At 38.7% G+C, this 27,405-nt stretch overlaps 1 protein-coding gene across 5 annotated transcripts in view; it reads right to left on the bottom strand.

Moving 5' to 3' along the window:
* Positions 1 to 27,405, bottom strand: part of Mitofilin (inner membrane mitochondrial protein mitofilin) — an 88,047-nt gene that overhangs the window by 28,165 nt on the left and 32,477 nt on the right. For all 5 annotated transcript variants that reach the window (XM_031969946.2, XM_031969944.2, XM_031969947.2 and 2 more), the window contains one exon: positions 4,300 to 4,461. In XM_031969946.2, coding sequence (XP_031825806.1) covers positions 4,300 to 4,461 — 162 coding nt within the window. The remainder of the gene's footprint in view (positions 1 to 4,299; positions 4,462 to 27,405) is intronic.

The raw sequence follows: 27,405 nt of genomic DNA, 5'->3' as shown, positions 1-27,405 counted from the left end.
AGTAGTATAACTCAGACATGGCCAGACAGGCAAGAGTAGCAGAGCTGTATGCATAATGAAACGTCATAAAGTATTAGAGCTCCGTATATAATCAAACAAAAGTAGTACAAGTCAATAAATTGTTACACGATAGAAGGTCCTAGATCACGTTTTCCATTATAAGATATCGTACATCAAATTTCAATGCTTTTACATTTCTTTTTACGAAGACAGGACACTTTATCACCACATTTTCTTATCTGAAATTATAAATTCCGTTTTGTAAACCTCGACAGATAGATAAATTAAAACTTTTCAACCGTCAGTTCCTACAACGCATCAGTTAACGTTTGGAACAGGAAAAAAATAAAAAACAATAACGAAACGTAAATTTATCCATTAATCTACGACCCAACATTCAAAAGAGAAAAATAAGGAAACAATAATGAAACCTAATTTTCCTCATTAGCAACTGGACAATTCCTATTGACATACGTGGTCTACCTAAAAATTTCTATATAAACCCTCAACGTTTAAAAGAAAAACAAAGAAAAGTCCAATAATAAAATATAATTTTCTCGATTAATACCTACACAATTTCTATTAACCTACGGGATCCAACTACCAATTCCTCCAATCCATCACCTAATATTCAAAAGAAAAATAAACAAACAATGAACTCTACCTAATCACCAATAAACCAATTTCTATCAACACGTGACTCAACCACCAATTCCTCCGATCCATCGAACGTTTAAAAAAGGAAACAACGAAACGTAACTTTCCTCGTTAACACCTACATAATTTCTATTGACACGCGTGACTCAACCAATCGCTCGAATCCACCATCGAACATTTAAAAGAGCGAGAAGAGGAAGAGGAATAAACAAAAACTAAAGAAACAATAATGAAATGTAATTTACCCCATTAACGGCAGGACAATTTCTGTTTCCGTCCGTCAAAGCGGCCGGCCCCAGTGTCCACAGCGGAGGCAATCAACGAACGGCCCTCGAAATCGTTTTTCCGCTTCCGGTGGGAAGCCCGCGGAACTATTTAATTCATCGCGAGTCGGCCAGTTAATGAGTTTTCACGGCGCAACGGCCACATTACCGGTCCCGAATATTCATTGCGTGCCGCGGAACACACGCCTGCTAGATTTACGCGCCTCGTTCCGATGTCGGAGGTCCGCCGGGAAGATAAAAAGCCCGTAAATTTCCTCGAACGCCGGACGATAAGGCGCGCAGTCCGCCGGGCGGGCCGCGTCGCGTAAAATGAAAACAGAACACGTGCCCGGCGCAAGTCGCCTGGCCCGGTTTCCGTTTTGGCAGCGTTATTAGGGTAACGATTGTGCATCGTGACAGTGATAATGACGATTGCGGTCGCGCTCGCTGTTCAACGCGTGATCGTAACGCGTTATATGGGCCGTTTATTGGGCATTTGCTGGGGGACCATATTTTCTTGGGTGCTTCAGTGTTTAAAGATGTGTTCTGTGGTATTCACTGGATAGTTTCTGTTTGTTTGATGGGGCTGTAGGTGATTTTGTAATGATTCAATGGTAGTATTTGAAATTTTAATATTTTAGTGTTTTGTGGATTTGTTTGGTGAGTTGTGTGTTTGGGTAGTTTCTGTTTGTTTGATGTGGCTGTAGGTGATTTTGTAATGATCCAATGGTAGGATTTGAAATTTTTATATTTTAGTGTTTTGTGGATTTGTTTGGTGAGTTGTGTGTTTGGGTAGTTTCTGTTTGTTTGATGTGGCTGTAGGTGATTTTGTAATGATTCAATGGTAGTATTTGAAATTTTAATATTTTAGTGTTTTGTGAATTTGTTTGGTGAGTTGTGTGTTTGGGTAGTTTCTGTTTGTTTGATGTGGCTGTAGGTGATTTTGTAATGATTCAATGGTAGGATTTGAAATTTTAATATTTCAGTGTTTTATGGATTTGTTTGGTGAGTTGTGTTTGGGTAGTTTCTGCTTGTTTGATATGGTTCTATACGATTTTGTAATGACTTAATGGTAGCATTTGAAATTTTAATATGCTAGTGTTTTGTGCAATTGTTTGGTGAGTTGTGTTTGTAACAGTACAAAAAGAAAACATTATTTTCCATTATTTCTTTCGCCGTCGTGAACGCTCCAATTCACGCGGGATGCGTTCGAATAGCCGTGGTCCGTGCCGGTTTAGTTTCTGTATCAGCCGATGAAATATTTATACGATTCAGCGCGTATTTATCGCGCGCTGAACATTCAAAGCTTTCGCGTCCAACGAACCGTCCAGCGTTTTAGCGTTCTGCCCGCGAGGAATTCCGATACGTCGATAGAATGCGCGCGATTGCAGGCTTAAGAGCCGATAGGCCCTTAATTTGAATAAACTGTTTCCTATACTTATTAACGCTAGAACTATCAGGTGAGAAATGCAGAGAATTTTAGAATGACTGGAAAGTTGCAGATTATTTTTTAACGAAAATCATTAAAGAAGCTGATTTAGTAGTAACTAAACTAAAGTACAAACCAATTGAAATGTTACTAACCCTTTGGCTACTGCAGAATTTTGCGCCAATGCATATTTCTAAGAAAGTGTATTGAAACTATGAAAACACTGAATTGAACTAAATTAAACCAATCTGAAATAATCACATTTATATAATATATGACTAACGGAAATTGAAATTCTTGAATTAGAATTTACTTATCAGATCTAAGTAAGCTTTGCTGCAATTATTGTCAACCATATATTACGAACGCCCATAGGCGCCAAGAGTAGCCAAGAGGTTAAATTCACACGTGCAACTTTTATAAAGAAATGTTCAAAAGGTTCAAACGCTCGGTAGTTTTAGTGTTAAACACAAGTCATTACAATTCCTACACAGTCGCATTATTCCGTTTCACTTCCATCCTGTGTTATTGTCACGTTAATGATGCCTATGCGTCGAAAACCGAGGCGGCCGAAGCATCATGAATAAAAGAATACCCCTGTCTCTCTAATTTCTCGCTCAGAATAATATCCGACAACACTTCTAAGCAGAGAATTTCGTTTTCTGACGTTACGTCCGACTCCATCGCGTTCGGCCTCGCTTCCATCGTTTGTTATTATTACCTTATCGCAACGGGATCGCGTCGCTCGTGCGCACAGGCCCTAATCCGCCCGAAGATTGGCGTCGCACCGTGACGATTCGCGGCTGGAACGAGATTATCCGCGAACTCGACAGCGGGGCCGTAAAACGGGGCGATATTAATATCAGTTAATATTAATCCGCAGCCTCGTTAATGGACAGATCGGGAAACACTGTCATTCCCGGGGAAATATTTTCCAGCCGGATGCGGAAGACGCGACCGCGGCCGGACTCGCCGGGCGTTAGTAATTAATTAACCCTGCACTGCGGCGCACGGTTTATTTAAATGTTCGAAATATTCGTCAGAACTGGCCGGAATGTAAGCTGATTACGTGTAATGCCGATGATTTAAAACGTAATGCTTCGGTAAATGCGATAACGGATCGTCAGTTGTGATCTTCGATTATCGGTAACGCGGGGATTGCGTTCAGACGATTGCTGTAGGTTTTCATTGATTATAAGTGGTAATTTGTGACGGAACAAAGAATTTTATTCCAAACATTAATCTTATGTAATTAGATCAGGTTTCGTTCAGGTTCTTGTGTTGAATTATTAGTGAAAGTATTAGCGAAAGAGTTGGAGTCTGTACCTGGACAGGTGACTATTGTTTTCTTAGGTTTTCTTTAAATTGAAGGTATTCCTGGGAAAATGGGAGTTCCATTAAATGAGAAAGGAAAGGACAATTGTAATGGTGGTATGTTAATGGAAACCTGATTGAACTGAATGGGACTCGGATAATGCAGCTACGTTGTTTCATTAATATGTTATGCAGAATTTTAGAAAGAATTAAGGATGGAATAATTGGGAAAATAGATTGTTAATGATTATAGAATTAAAGGAACTTTGTGATGAACACCCTTTAACCCTTTGCAGTCGAGAGGTGACTCTCAGTCACCGTTTGATTTGATATAATAAAATTACAAAGTGTTACACATAATATTAAGTTTCTTACAATACATCAATATGTGAAACATTTATATAAAATAACTTTGTTTCTTAATTTACGTATGATTTCTCATAACTTCTTTTCAAATAGTTAATAGTCTATGTCTGTTCAGAAAGTGTCGAATATTTCTAGTGAAAAGCTTTCGAGTGCAAAGAGTTAATATTGTGTATAAGTTAATATTTGTTTTTACAGTGTTATTAGTGTTCATATTTGTTCCTGAATATTGTCTACATATATGATTATTTTGTTAATTGACGGGTTACTTACGTGCTGCTTTGGTGACGGCCTTAATTTCTGATTCCAAAGGCCTGATGGCTTTCTCCGCGGGCATGCCAGGAGCTGTGGTGACTTTCACAGCCCTAGCCAACGCTTGGCAAGCTGACCAGAGGATCTGTGCATTCGACGCACCTCTTTCCTCCTCCATGCGAACTGAAATATAAACAAACATAGCAAACCAGTTAATAACTAGAAAGAAACTCTTATCAATAATTACACTAGATATTATTCTAAAATATACAACAATATAAATAGAAAATATTTCATTGAACGAATTGACTGCAACTTGATTATAACTTCCATTGCTAATCCACAAATTTCTCAAATTTCCCAATTACATGTGTCTTCCGTACATATATCAAATTACTCGTTCATATTTCTCAAAGTTTTCGCATCATCGCCAATATGATCAAATTCGAAAAGTGGATCGCAATTACTATCACGAGGCAGAGTAATTTCAATAAAATGCTATCATCGAGGTCAGTAATATAAACATTCACAGCTCATATGATTCACACAGTTCCCCACTTATCAAACGCTGCACTAAAAAAAACAAATTTCCGATTGCGTGCTCCACTTATTTATTCACGCGGAATCATGAAAAATCGATTCTTTGTCTCAGTGTGAAATGAACTGCCATGACTGGACCACTATTCAACGGAGGAACTGTACAATGCGTTCAGAAACGAACTGCGGAGGTTTAAAAGCAATTTCATTCGCGGCAATGATATAATAGATCAAAACGAAACGTCCTCAAGTCCTCGGTGTCCTCGAGTCTGAAGAGGCGCTCCGAGTTTCAACGGGGCGAGCGAGTCGTCCGCGCGGCGCGCGGCGCGCAGTTCGCAAAATAGAATTTTACTTGAAAGCACTTTAGCCGGCGTCGCTTATATCGCGTTATCCCGTTCTTATCCGGCGCTGCTCTTCGCCCGGACACTGAAGGATACCATGCCATGAAATAATGGCAGTTCAAAAGGTCACGTTCGTCGGGGGGCTTTTCCGATAAGGCAACACTATCGTCCAATTGATCTGTTCTCGGTTCGATCAAATGTTACTTAATCGTATCTAATTAGAGTGAAGATTTTCACCTGAGTTCGAGACCTTGAGAAGAAGATTAATTAAATATGTGGGGTGAATGTAGAAATGGCATTGTGATGGGAAACGAGGGATTAATTGGGAAAATAGAATTACTATGGGAAATAACAGATTATTTGGGAAACTAAAATCACGATGAAGAATAATAATTTAATTAGAAAAATAGAATTATGGAAAATGAGAAATCAATTAGGAACATAGAACCACGATGAAGAATGACTCCGTTTATAGTTTTAACAAAATACGCTTCTAAACTTTAGATATTTCACGTTTTTCGAATTTCGAATTTCACTGCACGCATTTCGTGAATGCAGAAAAATCTGCAGTCCATTTTATACTGCATCTAACGCTACCTTCGTTCATCGGAAATAATAAACAATCAAAGGACGTTGAGCAGACCAATAGTGGACCGACAGTGTGTATCAGGCCTAATGCTCGCGAATATGGGGCGGCATCGAGAAAGACTTTGCGGACTCGGCTTCGAGGGCGCGCGGACGTGTCGGATCCGCGCGAGGCATTGAAGAGGAGGGAAAATGTCGGACCAAGGAAAACTTTATTCGATCTCGAGGTAAGCCGCGAGAATTTTGCGGACCTAAGAGAAACGTTTTTGTTTTCGAGAAATCGGGGTTAAGGGTGTCTCGGTTTGGCCGGAAGGTCTCGTATTTTTCGAGATAATTGAATCCCTTGCACTGCGTTGCCTTTCGCTTAATTAAATTCACCAGGGTTGTCTCTTTGTTAACGATTTCCCGGCAGCAAAGGAAATTATATATTCGCTGCGAGAGTGAATGTGTTATAAAGGTTAAATAATCAGAGGTCAAAGGATTGTTCTCCTTCAATTGAGGCGAATAATATTTGTTAAATGTAATGTGAAGTCTTTATCGTGGATTCGGTTTGATATTGTTATGCGAAAGGTTAAAGAAGAGATTCATTAAACGAGGCTTTATTAAACCGTGCGTTGAATAAATTTATTTGATAATTTTCCACCGTCCTTTCGATTCCACTGTACTTATTTGTAATATTTACTCGTGCGGCATAACGTAAATGTTGCGTTTAAAATGTCAACAGCAAAATTTCCTGCCGAAATCAATGTGGAATAATCCTTTGATCGAAAGTGATATATCACGCTGTTTCATCGAAATTCTGTTTCAGATGAAATGCGAGGTTATAAATCATTTTTATCCCTTTGATTTTTAAATAAAGTTTAACATTTTTATAAAAGGGAGTATACACATTTTTAGAAGCATACTGTGATTAATGTTTCCTAGTTTCTGATTAATTATAATCAAAATGACGACCTTCTCTTGTCATTTTCCAGAAATTCTGGATATTCTTTCCTGGTACCACGTATTCCTGAATATTCGTAAAATTTAGCTCTCCTCCGTATCATCCCGAGTATCTAAGGATATTGATACACTATCAATCTCCACTGATCTATCAATATGACCAGGAAGACGTATCGATCGTCAGATAGCAAATAATCTTCGGGAAAATCCTTCGAGAAACCGAAACTCAATCAGGTCGTCGTGTTGTTTCCCATAACCCACTTTCTCTATCTTACCGAATCTCGAATTCGATTTACTGTCCCTAGACCATGACCAGCCCAGACTAAGATATCTTCTCCAGATAGTAAATAGAAAAAAAAATGATCCCCTCAGTTGCCACGAAAAATTTCGTAGACGTGCTTACTCTGGACTTCGTTCCTACGATTCATTATCAATTTATTCCTCACGTTAATTGGATTTTTACCGAAACGATAAACATTCAAAATGTCAATGAATTTATATAAATGCATGTATGCACCTGTTAGTAATTAAATGGAGCTACTAAAATATTTGTATGTCTCGGTGTTCCATTCAAAATGAAATTGTATATGTGTTTTAATATTAATACATATGATGAATAAATATGCATTTTTATTGCTTGTGTATTCATATACGCAATTCGGCATTCAAAATTAAATTTCACGATCAGACGTTAATATACGAAATAATTATCTATTAATTGCGGCATCTATAATAAAATACAATATTCAAATTCCAGTACACTCGCCAATTAAATTTCTAGCACTACTGTTACCGTTCTGTATTCGCCTATTACTACCAAAAGATAATTTACCAAAATCTCTCAACTCACTTAATACAATCTACTAAATCTAATAATTATTTAATACTACATTTAATAATCCAATGAAAACATACATCCTAAAATGAAATATAACACACAGAAACTCCATCTTAACGCTAGAGCCACCATACCCATCAAAACCGAATTCTAATTTCCTTCTTTTAAAATTACTAATGATTCAAAAGTATCCAACGTCCTAAATAATTCTGAAAATATATAGTTTCACCTACAATAACAAATATTTAAAGAAATCCTTTCAAGTATCAATAATAGATGAGCATTTAACCCTTCGAGGACGAATGTCATTTTGCCGACATCAAGCTTTCATATTTCGAATACGAAGTTGTGAACAAACAATTGGTTTCTTCAAATAACAAGAGATCAGTGATTAGTTTTCTTTTTCTCTCAAATCCTCAAATCTCAAAAAATCCTCGTACTCAAAGGATTAATGTCTCAAACAACTCTGAAAATATATAGTTTCACCTATAATAACAAATATCTAATAAAACCTTTAAAGAATGTATCATGACAATCTCCATAAAGATTCCATACCCCAATAAATACTCAATTCCAGTGTTAACTTCGCAAAACGAGGTAAAAGACTAATGTCAATAACGATCGTTCATAAAATCCCAAGAGAAACGGCACGCCTGTCAACCGGAGGGCCGTGGTTTTGACGCGCCAGCCACTAAAGCAGAAATAAGAAAAGAGCACTCGTCGATCTATAAATCAAGCGAACGGTAGGCAAGAATCGAAGAGAAATAAATAAGGGTGGGCCACGTGAAGTTAGTAGTACTCTTCGATCTCCCGACACAATGGCGGTGGTATATCGAACGCTGCGACCCGATAGCTCCCGCAGAAATGGCCCCCACTTTTCTTATTTTCCTCTGTTTCTTTCGTGACTTTCGTTCACGCATTTCGTAAGCTTCATCGTTTCCCCGTTCGTTGCCGGATTCCGGCGGATTCGTTGAAAGTACCGTTCCGTTATCGTTCCCTCCGCGAGATCGACTCTAATGGACTTTCTTCTTGGCTCCTTGGGAAGCACTGACTCTTGATAATGAGTGGACTGCGGAGTTTGTTGCTTTTACACGACGTATCGATCAGTGGACTGCTTGTTTTCCTGGGTTTTCTGCGGCGATGCGAGGTGGGAGGTAGATAAATGTTTCGAACGGTTTGTGTAGCGAATGTTTGTACGTCTGAAGGGGTATTTTTGGTAAATGTTGGTGCGGGGTGTGTGGATTCGAATGATTCGCGGAATTTAGGTTAACTTGTGCTGTGATTTCTTTCTCGACTATGATCGACACGATTATTTTGTTATTGATGATTTATTGGATAAAGAGGGAAATTGTGTGTTTGCTCTTAAGTATAATCATTGATTATAAATGAATATTTACTTTGAATTCGAATGAATCGAGTAATATTTATGTTTGTTGAATCACGTTGAAAATCTACATTGTGAGTCTGATTGACCTATAATTAAAGATATCTTGTGTAAGTGCCAAAACTGAAAAATTGTATCTAATTCTCATTGTATAATATTCAATTCAATCATTTTTTTAACACTGACGACACCAGAAACCAACGTTACACCATAAGAATCAAACATCACCCAAAAACGTTGACATCACCAATTACAATCTTTCCAAGCAACCTTCCTGACAATCATCCAAACACTCATAACACCAGAAACCAACATTACAACATACGATCAAACATCACCCAAAAACGTTGACATCACCAATCTTTCGAAATACTCTTCAATTCGCATAGCAAAAGAAACCACTGGATTCGACAGAAATTTAACCCTTTGCACTCTTGGGGCGCCTTACAGTCGCCACCTGATTCGACGCAGCAATCTTATAAAATTTTCAATTCAACATTAAACCTTGTGTACTGTATCAACGCATAGAACATCGAAGTAAAACAGTTCTACCTCTTAATTTATATAAGATAATCAATCGTGTTAGTTGCGAAAAATATCATTAATACTTAGTCAGAAAGTAATGAATATTTTCAATGAGAAATATCGTCGAGTGCAAAGGGTTAATTCCAGCGCTAACTCCTATTCAAGATTCAAGAGGATGCATTGTTCCGGCGCTTGGCGAGCGATCGTGCCGCGATTAGACGGTCAAACACCATCCGCCGCTGCAGCCAGGCCAGGTGGCCGACGCGCAATTTGTAATTGATGAACTGCAAATCGACTAACCCGGGCAAGGTGTTCCCGCCGGTCAAGCCTGTCGTTAATGTCGCGCCCCAAGAAAAACGAGATCTATCTGGATCAAGTGCTCTCGCCCCGGTGATTTATTATACACGTCAATCCGGATAACTTTCGCGAAGTAACCTCGTTCGCAAAGTGCCACCCCTTCGACCTCACCACCCCTTGAAACCGGGGGGCGAGAGGTACTGAAGCTTTCCCGCGCGGTATTCAACGGCGACGATCGAATCTCGGCGGGACGAGAAGGAATTCATCGATCTTGGCCGGCAACGCGACGCGTCGATCGGTTCGCCGCTGACTGGATCACGGAATTTTTTCCCCGTGTTATTCCCTTTGACGTTTATGCCAGGAATTTATGGCAGACGCGCGGCGACGGGCTGGTTTAACCCTTTAACGTGCCGAGTAAAAAAGATCTGGGAAAGGCAAATTGGAGGTAATTTAATTGGAAGAATTGCATTGTGATGGAAAGTAATGAATTGAGAAAATGAATTACAATGGAAAATAAAGGAGGCATGGTACACTTCTAAGGTTTCAGTTGATGAATTTATTCGAAATGATAGGATGGAACCAAGCAATTAATTTTGTTTACTTCAATACTAAGTTACATCTATGCCCCAACAGTCTCGAAAGCGTTAATTATTGTTCTTCGGTGGGTAATGTGAGTTTCACCATCTGTCTTGTAATAACACGTCATAATGAAACTTTCAAACAGAATTTGACAAGTATGAATATTACTGAACTCTATTAAATTCAAAGTGTTATTCTTCTGCCATTGTTACACTTCAGTCAAATTATATTGCCATTATTTCCAACATACATAATAAAGTTACGATACAAATGCAACTCCTAATTCATTAATCAAATCTATTTTCTTACATTAAATTCAGCATAAATTCTTTTGCAAACATTTTCAAACGGAATCAACGGAACAACTCAATATTTTGGTCCGTGAAACTAAAAGAACGTTTTATCGAATATGCCAGAGTGATGACTGCATCATTATTTCCAACATACATAATAAAGTTACGAATACAAATGCAACTCCTAATTCATTAATCAAATCTATTTTCTTACATTAAATTCAGCATAAATTCCTTCGCAAACATTTTCAAACGGAATGAATGGAACAACCCAATGTTTTGGTTCGTGAAACTAAAAGAACGTTTTATCGGATGTCCCAGAGTGACGACTGCATCATTATTTCCAACATACATAATAAAGTTATATTAAAGTTAATACAAATACAACTCCTAATTCATTAATCAAATCTATTTTCTTACATTAAATTCAGAATAAATTCCTTCGCAAACATTTTCAAACGGAATGAATGGAACAACCCAATGTTTTGGTTCGTGAAACTAAAAGAACGTTTTATCGGATGTCCCAGAGTGGTATGTGTATCGTTCGGCTCCCCTCCCCAATAATTTTCAATCGGAGCTTCGCGGGGGATCAACGTCGCCGCTAAACGAGGCCGATTAAAAGCGCGCGAAACGTTCCACGCCGTTGTTCCGACGCGACAGCGAATCCCCGTGGGGTTCACGGATGATCGAAAAACTGTACGGGGTAAATTAAATTAGGCGGCCGAATTTCACAGATCGCTACGCGTCGCTTCCTTCCTACCCGCAGTTCCGACCGAAATGTTTTTCCCCCTCTTCTCTCCGTTTTTTTTTTTTGGTTGTGGAAATGACGCGGGAAATCTCCGACGAACGAGTTTTCCACGGTCGCTCGATCGCTTAAATAACAGTAGAATCTAATTCGGTACGCAACGAAATCGAAATGTAATTTGTAATTAAGGTTGTGGGGAATTAACGCGAGTGAGTAAATCTGTAGTTTAAAAAGTAGAGAAATTGAGTTGTGATTTTTTATTTTCTGTCGTGTTTGAATATTTATGAATATAATATAGTATAATACGGTCAAATGTAGTTTAAATTTAACTTAAATTTTTATTAAGAATTATTTGTTGAACGAAAATTCTGTTATTTTTCCACTTTCTCCGTAAAAATCTACATCGTGCATAAGAGTTTAGCAAACGGAAACGCAGGGAACAAATAAAACACGGCAAGGGATAAAAAGTTGCAGTTCCAATTACAGTCACAATTATTTTTTACGGCGGAAGGGAAACGAACGGATCGCACTAAAGCAAAATCGTTCGCGTAAACAGTAAAAAAATCTGTACACAAAGAACGGTAAACGTGAAGCGCAAAAAAAAAACGGCAGATCGGTCGTAAAAGAGTAAGCAATATCGAAACGTCCCCGCGGAAACGTAAAACGGAAATTAAAGGTAACCGGGCATACGAGAGCTTCGCGGAAACTTAAAATTCCGCGGAATCTTTGAGCTTCGAAATCCTTTCAAGTTCCTTGCCCTTGATCCCTCCGAAGAGCTTCAAAGTTTCCACAACAAACGCTGAGAATTTTTTATCTTCCTAAACAACTCCCATCGTGAAGAAAAGGAAGTTTCCTCCGGGAAGAACAATGTTGCATGCATCCCTCGACTTCTAAATAGACTGCCCTCTTACAGTGTCGTGCTCATGAAGCATGATCAAAAAATTAATTGCTATCCCAGGAAATTCAGAAACTAGAGATATAAAAGTATATAGTTTCAATAAAACTTTGAACCTCTACAGATATATAAAATTAGATGAAGCAATCATTTGTAACTGCTGCAATGAAAAAAGTTAGTTGCTCGATTCCTAAGCTCCTTTATTACAGAAATAACTATCAGAAATATCATGAACGTTCATCAATATGCAAACTGTCATCAAATTTCTTACCAAATTTCCAAATGCCACAAATGACACCTCCAGTTTCCTACCCTCCTTTCTTCCTTCTCATAATTACTTCAAATCCTTCCACGCAAATTCAGCACTCTCCAATTCAATTCAATAAAATTGAACACCTCAAATTCGACCGAAGCACCATCGAAATCGAGATACACAATTCTCTAAAAAGGAAATACTTCCACTGAATTCCAACTTTCCGCAGCTCGAAGTCCCATATAACGCAAATCTCGCGCGTTATAGTTGGTCGAACTGTAAATTACACAAGATCGATGTATTTACACGCGGACGGGGTGGGAGCGGAGGCGAAAGGAAAACCGATACGATTCGGTTCTCCGCAGAATTTTCCGGGGACAGTAATCCCTGGGAACACAAGCGACGAATCGTGGACTCCGTCTCACGCCTGACAACCCCTCCTCCGCCCCTTGCGCCCCAGCGATCCCTCAGCTCGTCCCGGTTGACGCTTTCATCGGATAAGCAAACTGCAGCTTATGAGAACCGGGATCCGGGAATACTGAAGAACCCTCGTGAACGTCGCGTTTATTCTTATTTACGTGTCCCCGTCGCGATACCGGATGATTATAAGAGCTGGCGAGCCGTGGAAATGAAGACACTCGAGAAAGGGTGAAGGATCTTCTCGTTCGACGTTCGCCGGCGAGTCGGGCGGTTTTAAATCGCTGGCCGCGGGAAAATCATTGCGGAGGAAGCGGAATGGTCGAGTTAGACCGGTTTCTCGGTTGCTTCGATATCGGAGAAAGTAACTTTAACCTTTGGCCTATGATTTCTTTCTCAACTCTGATACGATTACTTTGTCGTCAATAATTTACTGGAAAAAGAGAAAAATCCTAAGAATATGTTACGCCTATATTTCCTTTTAAGTGTAATAGATGATTACAGAGGAATAATATTTTGAATTCGAATGAACTGAGTAATATTTGTTGAATCATGTTGAAAATCTTCACGAGTCTCACTCATTCATTGTGCAGTTTGTTCTATTGTTCGTAGAAAAGTTGATATTCGTCTATTTAGATTTTGAAAAGATTTAAAAATGGATAATTACCTAGGGATTATGATTTTATCAGCAAGTTAATAAACAGTAACTCCATTAACAAGATAATTGACTAAAAACTAAATTAATTCTATGTTTATTCTATTTTTATATTTCCTTTACAGTGTAATCATTAGTATCAAATAAACCACCTCTTACTTTGAATTAATAAGATTAGAAGATGAAGAACATATTCATTTATCAAATTCTATCGAAAATGTTCTTTTCGGGTCTAACTGAATATTACAAGAGGAATGAAAGTTACGGTTACGGTAAGCTTATTCTAGAAACAGTTACGCGATGTACATAAAAGTGATCACTCCTCTTCGTAAGTGTCCCAATGAAAAATTAGAATAAATTACTTTTATCTCGCCTCTCGGGAAATATTCTGCCGAGAGATCAGTTCTATCTTCGTCGAGACAATTGCATTTAACAGTCGACTTTATGAGAGGGTCTTAACGAAGCTCGGGGCAGCCAGTTAAGTTTGGATTGCGAGTTTAATCGAGACGAAATTTTGAGATAACGGAAGCAAGATATCGAACGGCGATGCTCGTCTACTGCGCTAATCGTTTCGGCTTTAAAACGGTTACGGTGTTCGAGACGATTCGAAATAATCCTGCGACTGATAAGAACATTGTACACGACGACGATCCAGAAAAAGATTCCACGGATAATATTCGAGCGACGTTAACCCCGAAAACTCAATTTGTAATCGTCAATCCTGAAGACGATAATCAATTTCCTAACGAATATCCTCAGAATTTAAGAAAACTCTGATGATCCTTCCCAATTATATAATTCAAAATTACCAGAATTTATTACTAACTTTTCATACACAGTATTCACTTTAGTCACATAAAATTTCAAGTCTCATTTAACCCTAATCAGACCACGGTGTGACTTTGAGTCACATTTGAACTTTTTACTTCAATCTTTTCACTATTTCATATTGCATTTCCAAAAGTTTTCTTGGCCTTTTAAAATTTGAACACGAAAACAATAACATTTTAATCATTCCTTTTATTCTCGTAAGTGACTGAGTCACATCGTGCTACGATCAGGATTAATTAAATTAAAGTTCATCTGTTAATATTCAATCAGCTCGAAATAAAACGGCCAATAAAAGATGCTAACTAGAAAATAAAATAAACGAATTCTTAAAATCTCGGAATTTCAAATGAAAGAAGTTCAAAAGATTTAGTGACATTTTTGTACGATACTTATCTAATATTTTCTGATTATCAAGCATATTCCTCTCGCGTTGATATCCAGTATGACAATAATATCTCCAATGAATTTCCCATATATTCGGCTCTTCTTCTTACACAGCAATATCGGAACGATATCGAAGTGATTCGTATCGCGCTAACAATTAACGTTTCGACGTTTTTATAGAGCAACCGAATGATTCGAAATCCACTCGACAGACTACGAGTCCCGGCAGTATTTTCTTGCCCCGTATACACAGGATGTGTTTGCATCCTGATTGGAACGCGTCCGTCAGCGTGACACAGCCGCTTAACAATAAAAGCCGCTGTCGTTGCAGGGGATACTGCTCATTGTTTATGAGCCTGGCACGCGCAAAACCGAGGTTAAATCAGTGAGGGATTAAGCTCGACGAGCTGCGGCCTGTCCCTCTGACGTTTCACGCTTCGGAAGCTCAACAAATTTCGACAGTTACCGGCAGCCCCATTGTTGTTTTCAATCCTTTGTCCGCGCATTCGAATGCATCGCCGTTTGCAGCTTCTTGACCCTTGTATCAGCAACGCAACACACTTATTTTTGCATGTTCGTTTCACGCGATTTGTTACGTTTCCGTGGGAATTTGACTAAATTAACGCCAGATTTACGGACATTTATTGTCCCTATTGTTCTCAGATAGATTGATGGACGTCTGTTTAGATCTAGGAAATCAAATGTTTAAAAATGTATCATTACGAACTGTAATCACGTAATTGAATCAATCAGAATCGACCAAAACATTTAGCAAATAATATTTATAAAATTCAATATGAGTCAAATTGGCTCGTAAATCTAGTGTTAACTTTTGAACATTTTCACGTCGATTTATGATCATCGAAAATTTTCGAGATTATGCAAAAATATAACTGCAATTAGAAGAAACATTGTGGTTGCTGACATGAGCATTGCCTTAGGATTTTTGTTTGTATATCTTTTTAATAATTTATTAAGTTTGATAATTAACTGGAAGAGAAATATTTTATTTTGATTTTGAATATTTATTATAACGTAAAGGTGGAACGCTTTTAAGAGAGAGGTAATATTTGAGGTCGAGTTGCAAGGAAAATGGCTGTGCTCGGTAATTTTAGTTTCGAAAGTATATCAGTAGTCTGGATGTTACAAGGTAAGAGGTTAATTCACTGTTTTAGTTTCTTCTCTGCGCTGTATCTTAATTTTCTTTCTTATAGCCATACATCGAGAAGTTTCCTCGTTTATTCTAACTCTGTTGCTCAGAACAAAATAAAATCCGGCGGAAGGTTAACTACAAGATTAAAGTACAGTGTGATATAAAATTTAGAAATGCCATAATATAAAATCTTCATATCGTCGTTAACGTGTCGGAACGCTTAACGGTGGTAATGAATATCAATTTTATTTTTCAATTTCGACGATTAAAGTTCAATTCTATTCGCCGTTCGATAACGGCGGATAATAAAAATTTTAGTGGCACTTGGGAGATGTTGAAATTATAGAGAATTGATGACTATTTGATAGTGATTACAGTACAGCGAAACCTCTATCCTAGATATATCCTTGCGAATAGATGACTAGTAGACAGTTCACATTGAAGGAAAATTCAAAACTTCAGAAACCTGACGTGCAGTGTCCTTAATAATCATTCCATTCCACAATCCAAAAAGCAATTACCAAAATTCATCGCTTGACCCATTCAGAACAATTAACTCCATAAAATGATGAATAATATTAATCAAAACCATCCACAAAAATACTTCAAATCAACATATTTCCAGAATTCCATTATTACACTCCCAAGGCAATAAATATTTCGAAAATTCACTCTATAAATTAACCAACGCACAGCTCATAAATACTTTTATAAGACCAATATACGCGAACAATTAATGAAACGCTTGAATAAAATATAACACCAATTAAAAACCGTACTCCACTTAGTTCCACGCACTTTTTCACTTTACAATCGCCGTCTGCGTATTATAATCACTTTTATAATTTCATCCCCCGTCTATCGCCCATTCATCCCCCATTTTCTACCCCATTTTATCCCCACCCCTCGGCTCCTTGTCCTCTCGCGTCCTTTTCTCTATATTATCTCTCCCTTTCATGTCGACTCCCTTTGTTGTTCCACTGTTTCACGTCTTCCTCTTCCATTAACCCTCTCTTTCACCGGTTCGCCCGCTAACTAACCCCCTTTTCACCTCCTTTCTCTATAATTATCCCTCTGGTTCGCGTCCATCCCCCTCCCCGGCCCGTTTCACGCCTCCTCTCGCGAATTAATCTCCACCGTCTCGTCTTTTCCCACCAATTAACCCTTTCGCCCCGTGTTTTTTTCTTCCCTGTCCCGCCCCCTCTTGTTCACCGTTTCTTCCCCCCTTTCGCCCCTCTATTTCTTCCGCGACGAGGGAACCTCCTACTCGGCGACTTTGTTTTTCTAACCCTTCCTTTATTCGGACTTTTTTTCGTTAATTGCACCCCTCAATCTCTTCAGCCGCACCCCGCTTCGCGATTTTTCAACCAGCCCGAGTGGTTTTACTCTCGAATTAACCGTTTCAATCAAGTAATTTCCCGTTGACTTGCGCAACCCCTATCTTCGCCGGTGAACCGGCTCTCCGCGCTACATATTTCCTTAAGCACCGCTTCTTTTTCTCTTTCAGCTCCCCGCTGATCAACCCTTCCACGTTTTATGACGCTGATGAGCAGTGTATCTTCGTTGGATTTCCTCTGCTTCTACTATCTTTAAGCGTGTTAATTTTAGAATTAAATTAGATTTGATTATTTCATTAGTAACATTATTCAAGGAGTTTCATTAAAATTTGTCACATGGCTGTATGACTTGGTGATTTCTTTTTAATTTGAATTTAATTACCCAAACCACCTTCAATTTTATATTCATACTAAACAGTATCCTCGCATTTTCTTTTCGGGTTGATATTACCATTGACAATCAAGCTATTTATTAAATTAATTACGAAAATCTATGTAGTCACAGAACATCTCAATAAACGTTTCCAAAGTTACAAATACGTTCGTTCACAGCACATGTATAGTCGCTTATCCTCTTTCCATACGAAACGTATAAAACTCTAATTACACAATACTTCTCAAACGAGATTACACTCGGCGAACTTCCGCGACATTTCAGCTGGCAGAGATTTCGCGCCAACTCCGACAGTTCGAACGGCTGTGTGTTACTTCTGCTCCCGACGGTAAAGCTCTCTCGGAAGTGTCCTCTCGAGCGAAAAGATAGTATTGAAGCGAAACGATTCAGAAGTATCGATTACGATAAACGTTACACGATATTGCGCTCAGCTAACAAAACTGATAAACTTCTAAAGACCGCGTCCTTTTTTCCCCCCGTCTCCCTTCTCGTCCTAACTGTTCGCTGCCTCTCCTATCCCAGGACAGAACGCGAAAGGGGGTCGAACGGTGAGCAGCAGATTAAATCGATTTCCCGTCGGCGCGAAACGCTCTTTTCCGAACTGGCGAAATGGTAAATCTGCCGCGAAACGCGTAAACCCGACCGGGAACAGCTTTTTCTCCGAGCGGCTGGTTTCGACAAGCAACGGGTTTCGGGGTTTCGTTGTTCCGGCTGGTTGCCCTGACGCCCGCAACACTGTCACGAGGTCGAAAGCGAACTAACAAACGCGAAATGGCAGCATGCACGTGCGTTTCCTTCGTTTTTTCTATTCTAATGGATACCTGTTGCCTCTTTTTATATAGTTAATAGTTCCCTCGCCACTTCGCTTGGCAATTATTTTATATTTGTGTGAATTAATCTGAAAAACTATCGAGTATAGTTTATAATGAAATTATAATGTGAATAAGCTTGAGTGTGTAGAGTACTTCTTTTGGAAATTATTAGTTTAGGGAACGGTGAACTCTTGATTTATGATTTCTTTGGTAAGTAGGGAATTCTTTATATTTGTGTGAATTAATTTGATAAACTATTGAGTATAGTTTACAAAGAAATTATAATGTGAATAATCTTGGGTGTGTAGAATACTTCTTTTGGAAAGTATTAGTTTAGGAAACGGTGAACTTTTGATTTATTATTTCTTTGGTAAGTAGGAGGGTTTGTTATTTTGTATTACCCATTCATTTAACACTTCTCATAAAAACAGAATCCTGACGATCGTAAAGAGACCACGTATAGACCATAAAACTCCCATAAACAAGCTGCCCGACAAACCAAACAACCCTTCGGCTGTTTTTCGCTTGAGAGTGTTACATCGCAGCGTCCGCCGTCCGAAAACCGGGTAAACTTAACCCGGATCAAAGACTTCGCTCGTGCAAGACCAGTCCGGTGATTCAGGCCATGGATCTACACCGAAACGACGCGGCTACCGATTAAAGGGGTAATTAAACTGAACAGGGAAAAATACATGAGCCAACCAGAAATCCTTCCTCTTTTCACCTGTGTACACGTGTATTTACATGGTATGTGAAAAAAGTTCGATGAATGGTATCAGAAACAAAGCAAAACAGAACTGCTGGTAGATTAAACCATTGCGCTACGATTTAGGGGCAAAATTGGGACTGTAATTGTAGAGATTGACACTGGACGAATGGACCAAAGTGCTTACAATTCCCAACGTTTCCAAAGTTTCCGAAGTTTCTAAAGTTACTAAAATTCCTAAAGTTCCTAAAGATCCTAAAGATTATAAAAATCCTCAAGTTCCCCAAGATTCCCAAGATTCCCAAGGTTCTCAAAGTCCTCAAAGTCCTTAAGATCCTAAAGATCCTAAATTTCTCAAAGTTCACAAAGTTCCCAAAGTTCCCATAGTTCTCAAAGTTCTCAGAGTTCCCAAAGTCCTCAAAGTTCCCGAAGTTCCTAAAGTTCCTAAAGATCCTAAAGTTCTCAAAGTCCTCAAGATCCTAAAGATCCTAAATTTCTCAGTTCTCAAAGTCCTCAAAGTTCCCATGGTGTCCATAGTTCCCACAGTCCTCAAAGTTCTCATAGTTCCCACAGTCCTCAAAGTTCCCAAAGTTCCCAAAGTCCTTAAAGTCCTTAAAGTCCTTAAAGTTCCCAAAGTTCCCAAAGTTCCCAAAAATCATTTTGTAACAGTTACCTAAAGTTTCCAAAGTTCCTATACTTCCCAAAGTCGTCAAAGTTCCCATAGTTCCCATAGTTCCCAAAGTCCTCAAAGTTCCCAAAGTTCCCAAAAATCATTTTGTAACAGTTACTAAAGCTTCATACACGCTACCAACCGCGTACAATGAGCACAACTTTGAAATACACTAAAAGTAATTTGTTTATATCTTCCGTCTCGTTTGCCTCTGATAGCATTCACCGACCTTTTCGGCGCATCACGTATGCGAGAGCGCGTTTTTTGTTCACCGCCGCAGCGGGAAATAATTACATGGCCTCGGGGAAAGTATCGCGAACAAAAACGCGTCGACGTGACGGGCCGACCGGAGATTTATTACGATGTACCGTTTTCGCGTTATCACCTACCCACCACCTGCTCCGCGCTCGCCCTTCCAAACTACCCCAACCTCCTCCAGCTCGTTACGATTAATTAACGCCCACGACAATAGAGAGCAATGAATCGTATTCAACGCGGTAATTAATTAGCTCGTTCGCGTGTACGCGATCTTTGCCATCACGTTAACGGTTGCCGTTCCGCGGTATCCGAACGATGAAAACCTCGGTTTTGTTCGGGGTTAGGAGCGATATGGCTTTCAACCTTTTACTGCGCAATTGTTTCACTAGTTTGTTCTTGGTCAATTACGATTTGATTTTTCTGGTTCCGAATTGTTGCGTTGTAGGTTTAGATTTTTATACTAATCGTCGTTAATGTTTCAATGGTGAAACAGATTCAATAGAAGTCTTCTATACGTTTCTTTAATAGAAGTATTGTTTACTAGTTTGTTTAATGACTGTGTAAAGCGTCACATTAGACGTCATCTCATAAGTGCATATTCAGTTCGAAAGTAAAATATCAATAATAGAATAATGTTTTGAATAAATTGAGCCAGAAATCTTTGCTCGAGTTTCTCGTACCGTAATCTGGCATTAAATTCGTTTAAACTCAAAAGAATCGAATGGCGTTCACCGCACTTGTTAAATTCACGAGTCCGATGTCATTGATAAGCTAGACATTAACGGCACAATTAGAAATACTAATACCAATACATTTAATTCCATTTTATATTCCATCGTGTTCCTCGTATTCATGTTCGATAGAAACGCACAAAAATCTGTAGTCTATTCGCAACACGCGGCCGCTAGCGGCTACGCAGGTGCACGGGATGATAAGAGAAATTTACTTGTACGATTACACTGAATTTGTCCGAATAATATTACTGCACTGTGTAATCTTATACAGATTACACCGAACGGTCGAATAATAATGCTCGCATCGTTGCGATCAAAGGGAAACTGTACAATAAACTACCAAATATTATGTACCTGATATCAACTACGTTTCTTTCAATTTTCCTATTACACTGTGGAACACGATTTTTATTTTTTAAGAGCCACTGGGTGGTTCTGATAGAGTTCCTTGCCCTAAATACGAATCCGAAAACCAAATTGCTGGGTCACGTCCAGTTTTCGAAAAAAACTGGGTTCTTGTAAAAACGGTCGAATTTTTCAGAGAACCAAGTGTTACGTAAAAACTAAAAACAATAGGCAGTTAAAATTTGTCGTAGAAAATAGAGAAGACTTGCCCGAATATAGCTGTAAAAATGTTGAATTTTTCGTATTATTAAATGTTTGTAAATGATGATCAAAGTTTAATCCTTAGCACTCCGTGTTGTTTTCTAATCTATCAGCAACTGCAACTAATTTTTATTTTCCTTCTTAGTACAAAATTTGATTGTGCGGAAAATCTAATAATTTTAGGGTAGTTTCTTGAAGATTCATTAAAATGTTTAATATTATAACTGGTGCAATATTGGAGCCTACAGAGTTCAAAGGGTTAAAAAAGGGTAGACGCGCGTACTAAATTTGTTCCACAGTGTTATCGATGCTTCGCAACAAAAACAGATAAACGAATGCACATTGAATCCCTTCTTATTTCGAGAGAATTAAACAAAGCAATTCTACGTTGCACAACTGCGAGAACAATCATAGATCAACGGATTAAGAAGTTGAGAAGAAGCTAACGGTTCTGTGTAACGCCAGCGTTTTATGAATTACACCAAGAAAAACATCATTCCAAGTAAAGTTCCGCGGAATCTGGTTATGAACGACCCCCATATATCGAGTTTCCCTTTTTCCCGTGGACACGGCGCGCGGATTCCGGCCGCAGAGATCGATGATCTTTTTTGCGTGTGCGTGAGGCGAGACTGGTGATAAACGGTTCGAAAAACTGCAGTGTGGTTTTCCCAGGTGTCATCCGGCCGCGCGGGCGCAGCCTGCAACCCCCTGCCCGGCGCTAATTGACAAATCGAATAATGCCCGTAATTTCTGGACACGGCTCGCTTAATTACTCGCGCAATTAATCGTCATGCGTGACCGTCGCGCCGCGCGGGGGGAGGGTCGGAAGGAATTGGCATTATTCCCTGCAGAGGCGGAGGAATATTTCGATATCATTCTGCGGATACCTCGATCGAGAACGCGCGATCGTTTCGATTCTTTTAACACGTTGACTGCCGCGAGAATTTAATGATTTACTACTACAGTAGTCATATTACGCTATGATCTAACTACTTATGTTACTAAATATTTTTATTTAAAATCAAGTTTTTTATTTTAGTTGTTCTTCGGCAATTTGGAAGTTCCTTTCATCGGTGACTACCGTGGCAATCATGTTAATGTTTCTGTTTCATAGAACAAAATGCACAAAATGGAAAAATATAATACATCATTTGATTGAATTGCATTATTATTGCACGCTGATCTCGCTCAATGTCACCGCATTCGGTAGCATCGGTTATAATATAGAAATGTCAAATAATCATCTTTCAATTATCCACTTGCGTTGGAAACGAATTCAGAAATTTGGCGAAGTCTCCTGCGATGAATTTTGTTTTTACCTATTTCACACTGATATGTACACTAATGTTGCTTGTTAATCATTCTGTATAGAGTGATACATTTCGAAGTAATCTAATAGGTGTAATGCAACAAGATTATCAATATGCGAAAGACATCATTGAGAATTTTGGGATAGAAACGTCTCGACGTGCGTCTTTCCAGCGGAAGTGGTTAAATGAACCATAGTAGCTCGATTTAATTGGGGGTCACCGTTGACCCCCATGGCATTCAACGTGTTAAGGGCACTAATATTCCTCCGGAAAAGGGGTGGCCCGCTCGCGCATGAAGAACCGCGCGACTTCCAAAGGGGTTGAAAACAACCGAACCAGATTTCATCCCTTTCGCCGGCTCTCACGGGCAGCAATCAATTCCCTCGAATCCCGAGTTCTGACGTCAGAAGATTCCAGCGGCGAAACAAAAAGGCGCTGGAAGATCGCCGTCGGGGAGAGAGCCGTCGGCGGTTCCCGGAATTTCTCTCCGTCGTCCTTTCAATCCTCGAGAGCCGGCACGCAACGCTGAATTTACAGTCCGAGCAGAAAAAAGGAGAGAAAGAAGCGCGGGACTCGCGAGAACTATACTCCGTGAACGGTTAACCGCCTTCCCACGTCATATTTCCGCGGGATTTACGATTTCGCCACCGGTAACGTCTTACCCATTCGTTCCTCTATTGCTTCGTTTTTATCTGAGTTTATTCGAACGTTAAACGTACCGACACTCTGTATGTACTTATTACTACCATAACCAGTCGAATTACTGGTTACAAAGTAGAGGTAAGCGATTTAGGTCGATTATTCTTTTTGGGGACAGAAATACAGTCGAACCTGTTTTTGTGCGGCCCTTTTCTATGCGATCTTTTTGTGCGATTTTTTTATGCGATATATGAATTGCAAGGTGCTGGCATTACATATAACACAAGAATAGTTATATAGTTATATAGTTATATAGTTATATAGTTATATAGTTATATAGTTATATAGTTATATAGTTATATAGTTATATAGTTACATAGTTATATAGTTACATAGTTCATCACAAGAAGATGCGCATTTTGAACTACGACGAGTAGCAGTGAATTATGTGCACGGTGAAAATTTCTCCACGTATGAGACATTAAATTTTTTTAAAATGATTCCATGGGTAATTTAATTATTTACTTTGTGTGAAAGCACTTTCTCACTATTTCGTAAATTTCTGAACAATTTTTTTTGTGCGGTTTCTTTTATGCGGTCCCTATCTACCGCACAAAAACGGGTTTGACCGTAGAAGGAAAGGAGGACATTAAAAACGGATTACTCGAGCAATTAGAAATTAATATGAAGTCGAATGAACGAAGCAAAACGCATAATTTTAAATCAGATTTTAAAGTGATGTGACCGCCAACGTTTGAATCACTTATTGGTTAAGAATACTTGCTATGTAATGACTTGTATAATGATATACTAGTTGCCAGGGCCACTGTAATTACAGGCTAAATGAGTTATAGCCTGGGGCGTCAGTCTTTTAGATGAAAATGCGCATTTTTGTATGTATCGCCGCTACAAATTGCAGAGAAAGATCTTTTTCAGAAGTTAATAAGGAAAGTGTAACCGATATTTCCGGTGGAATAGGAAAATGTATTTTGAATAATGTTATTTACTCTATTGTAACTAAGGTATTAGAAATAATTGTGAATAATTTGGTATCACAGTCTCTACGTTACGTTATTATCTAGGTACTTAGATTATTAAGTATTCATATTAGATTGTTGTCGAGCAATTTGGGAACTCCGGTCATCGTGTCAAAATGATATTGAATAACGAAGTATTTCACTATTTTCTTTTAATTGGTGACAAAAAATGGTAACACTATTATTCATTATACACGAGTTGAAATGAACAGTTACTTTACAGATCATAAAGCGAAGGGGTGAACTATTGTTTTATTAAAGTAGAATATTATTTTATTAAAATAATGTTTAATGCAAGAGTAAATATTAGCGTTATCAAAGGATTTCATTAAATTTATTCGTGAAGAGGAGACATCTAATTTGCTCTCAGTACGGTAGATTTATGAAATGATTTAGGGGATTGAGTTTCGCTCGGAGAGCTTTTGAGGACGAGACTCGCCACTTCCACTTAAAGGGTTAAAGAGGATCGACGCAACCCTGACACGAAAATTGTGGCGGAGTGTGGGCCAAACGAATCACAGACTGTCCCATAAATTACTGCTATTCCGGATTTTTCTGTTGCTGGGACTGAAATAAATGGCTAACCAGCGTTTCTGTGTTTGACATTCCATGATTTGGATATAATTTACGTATAGCGGTTTCGGAGAAAAAAAATTCAAGACTTCGAGTCTTAACGAATGAAAGACGTCTTAGAAAATGGCACTAATAAGCATAAAATCTACGATTACTACTTCGAAAACTATAAATAATTTTCAGAGTGAATAAAAATACGAAAGATTGTCTAGAACTGAGTAGAAAATAGATCTTTATGAACTTACGAAAACTGTAAAAAGAACTAATTTATTTGCCGCCATAAATTCCTGCGAATTGCAAATAAAATAGGAACTAATCTTCATGGAATTGCGCAGTAAACCTCGACCAATACAGACATAATAAAGACAGATATTCCTACGGCGCGAAATAAGAATGAAAAGTAATGGCTTCCCTAAATATCCGTAAGTAAATATCGAACATGTGCGCGAATAACGCCAATAACAAATGCACAATGTTAAAAATGAATGGCGTTATTAATATCCATGCACGTAACGACTGATCACCTTTGTCTCTCGTCGTGTACACGATCAGCTGCGAAAATATAGCTTCCCGGCGGATTTCCCGTATTCATTGCGCGGAAGATTGATCAAAAACCGTGCACAATGAAAAGTTTAATAAAGCCGAACGAAATTTTTATTCGCCCCCGAATGCCGGGCGAAACGTTAATAAAGCAAATAATTCTCTGGCTAGTTTCGAGCTGACCGAATTCGACCATAAAACTTTATACGCCCATAAACATCTTCCTGCGGCCGACATGCAACCCGAAAATGTACGTTCCTCTTCGATGTTATCTGATCACCCGGTGTGTAAGGCTTTATTTGATTGATAGACTAGCTTTCGAAGATGTCCCATCAGTCACAATATTGAATTTTACCAGGACATTCGTACTTAACCATCGGAAACAATAAAATCCTGTCAGCCTCGTTAACTTTCGTTTGTTCTGTCGAGAAAAGAACGTCTACACACATTCTATATCCCTTTGGATTTTATAGACTTCACTATAGTAGCATTTACAGTGATAAATATCTTAATAGGCAGAACTGGGAGAAGTATTCTAACATTATTCCATTTGATACAAGTGCAAAGTTTGTTTTAATAGGCGAAACAAGAGATCTAAAGAATGTTATAGACACTATATTTTTTTCATTATTACTAGGGGTGGTACTATATAAATTACTTGGTTTACAAAATTGATTGGAATCCTATTAGCCTGTTATTTACTAGTTTATACAAGCAAATATTAACAAATACTATTAAACACTAGTAAATACTAGCTTAAACTAGTAAATGATAAACTAACAGCATTCCAACCAATTGTATAATCCACCAGCAACTCCAAGTACTTTTAATAGCGCCTCCGCTAAAAATGAACCATGAATATAAACCAATAAACAATAAACATCAGACAACTATCCGACTAACATAATTAACCAAAAACTTAAGTCATCTCTAAACACCTAAAAAATCAAGTACACTTCGAAAATCTAGATAGAAATGGACCCAAAATCTTCCCCTGCTGTCCACTTCCGGCGCACAACGCGAGAAAAAATTTCGGCCGCGTAATTCCATCGAGACATCCGTCATTCGCACGTGGAACGGGGAACATTCGAAAGGTCAGGGGAATCGAGGAGGAAAACGCGGCCGCGTGCCATTATTTATTTCGCAACCGGTCTTTTTTCATCCCCCGTTTCATTCGACCCTCCGCAACGCGAGGCACCCCGCCGCCACGAAAACGCGACGCCGGGAAAGAAGGGGAAGAGAACACTTTCAAACTCGTTACAAGATTTATGCGCGCTTCGCGCCTCTGAAAGCGAAGAGGCGCCGTGCGGGTGGGGAGAAAGAGGAAAAATGTAACGCGCATGAGGTTCTTAAACCGGCGCGGGAAAAAAAGGAAAATCCGTACGGCTCGTCGGGAAAATCGGGGATCGACGTTCATGCTTGTGTCACTGTGAACGTTTCGTAGACTCGTAATCCGAACGTTGGTTGGTTTAATGGGGAATTTGTAACGGTGAGTTTTTGGCGAGGAAGTTTGAGACATTATAATTTATGTTGGTTTAATGTTGAATTCATCTATAGTGAAGTCAGTTTAGCGATATCTTGGATGGTGAATTGAAAGTGGATTGTATGCGGTTATGTATGATTGTAGATTTTAGTATTTGTCTAATGTTTATCAGTGTTTAATGTTTATTGAGTAGTTGCCGAGAATTTGAGAGAGAATATAGAATTTTCGTATTTTGTGGGTGTTTCTTTGTTTATGAATCAAGGTTGGGCAAATTCTGATAGTTGCTGAGTGAAACGTTTAGTTCCTGTACAGGGGAAATACTTGAGATAGAAACTTTAGTATTCCAAAGTGTTTCAATTGTTTACTTTCAGGCA

This window comes from Nomia melanderi, chromosome 13, assembly GCF_051020985.1.
Source record: "Nomia melanderi isolate GNS246 chromosome 13, iyNomMela1, whole genome shotgun sequence".
Classification (NCBI taxonomy): domain Eukaryota; kingdom Metazoa; phylum Arthropoda; class Insecta; order Hymenoptera; family Halictidae; genus Nomia; species Nomia melanderi.
The sequence above is the reverse complement of the archived record's forward strand: the minus strand, read 5'-3'. Positions and strand labels throughout refer to the sequence as shown.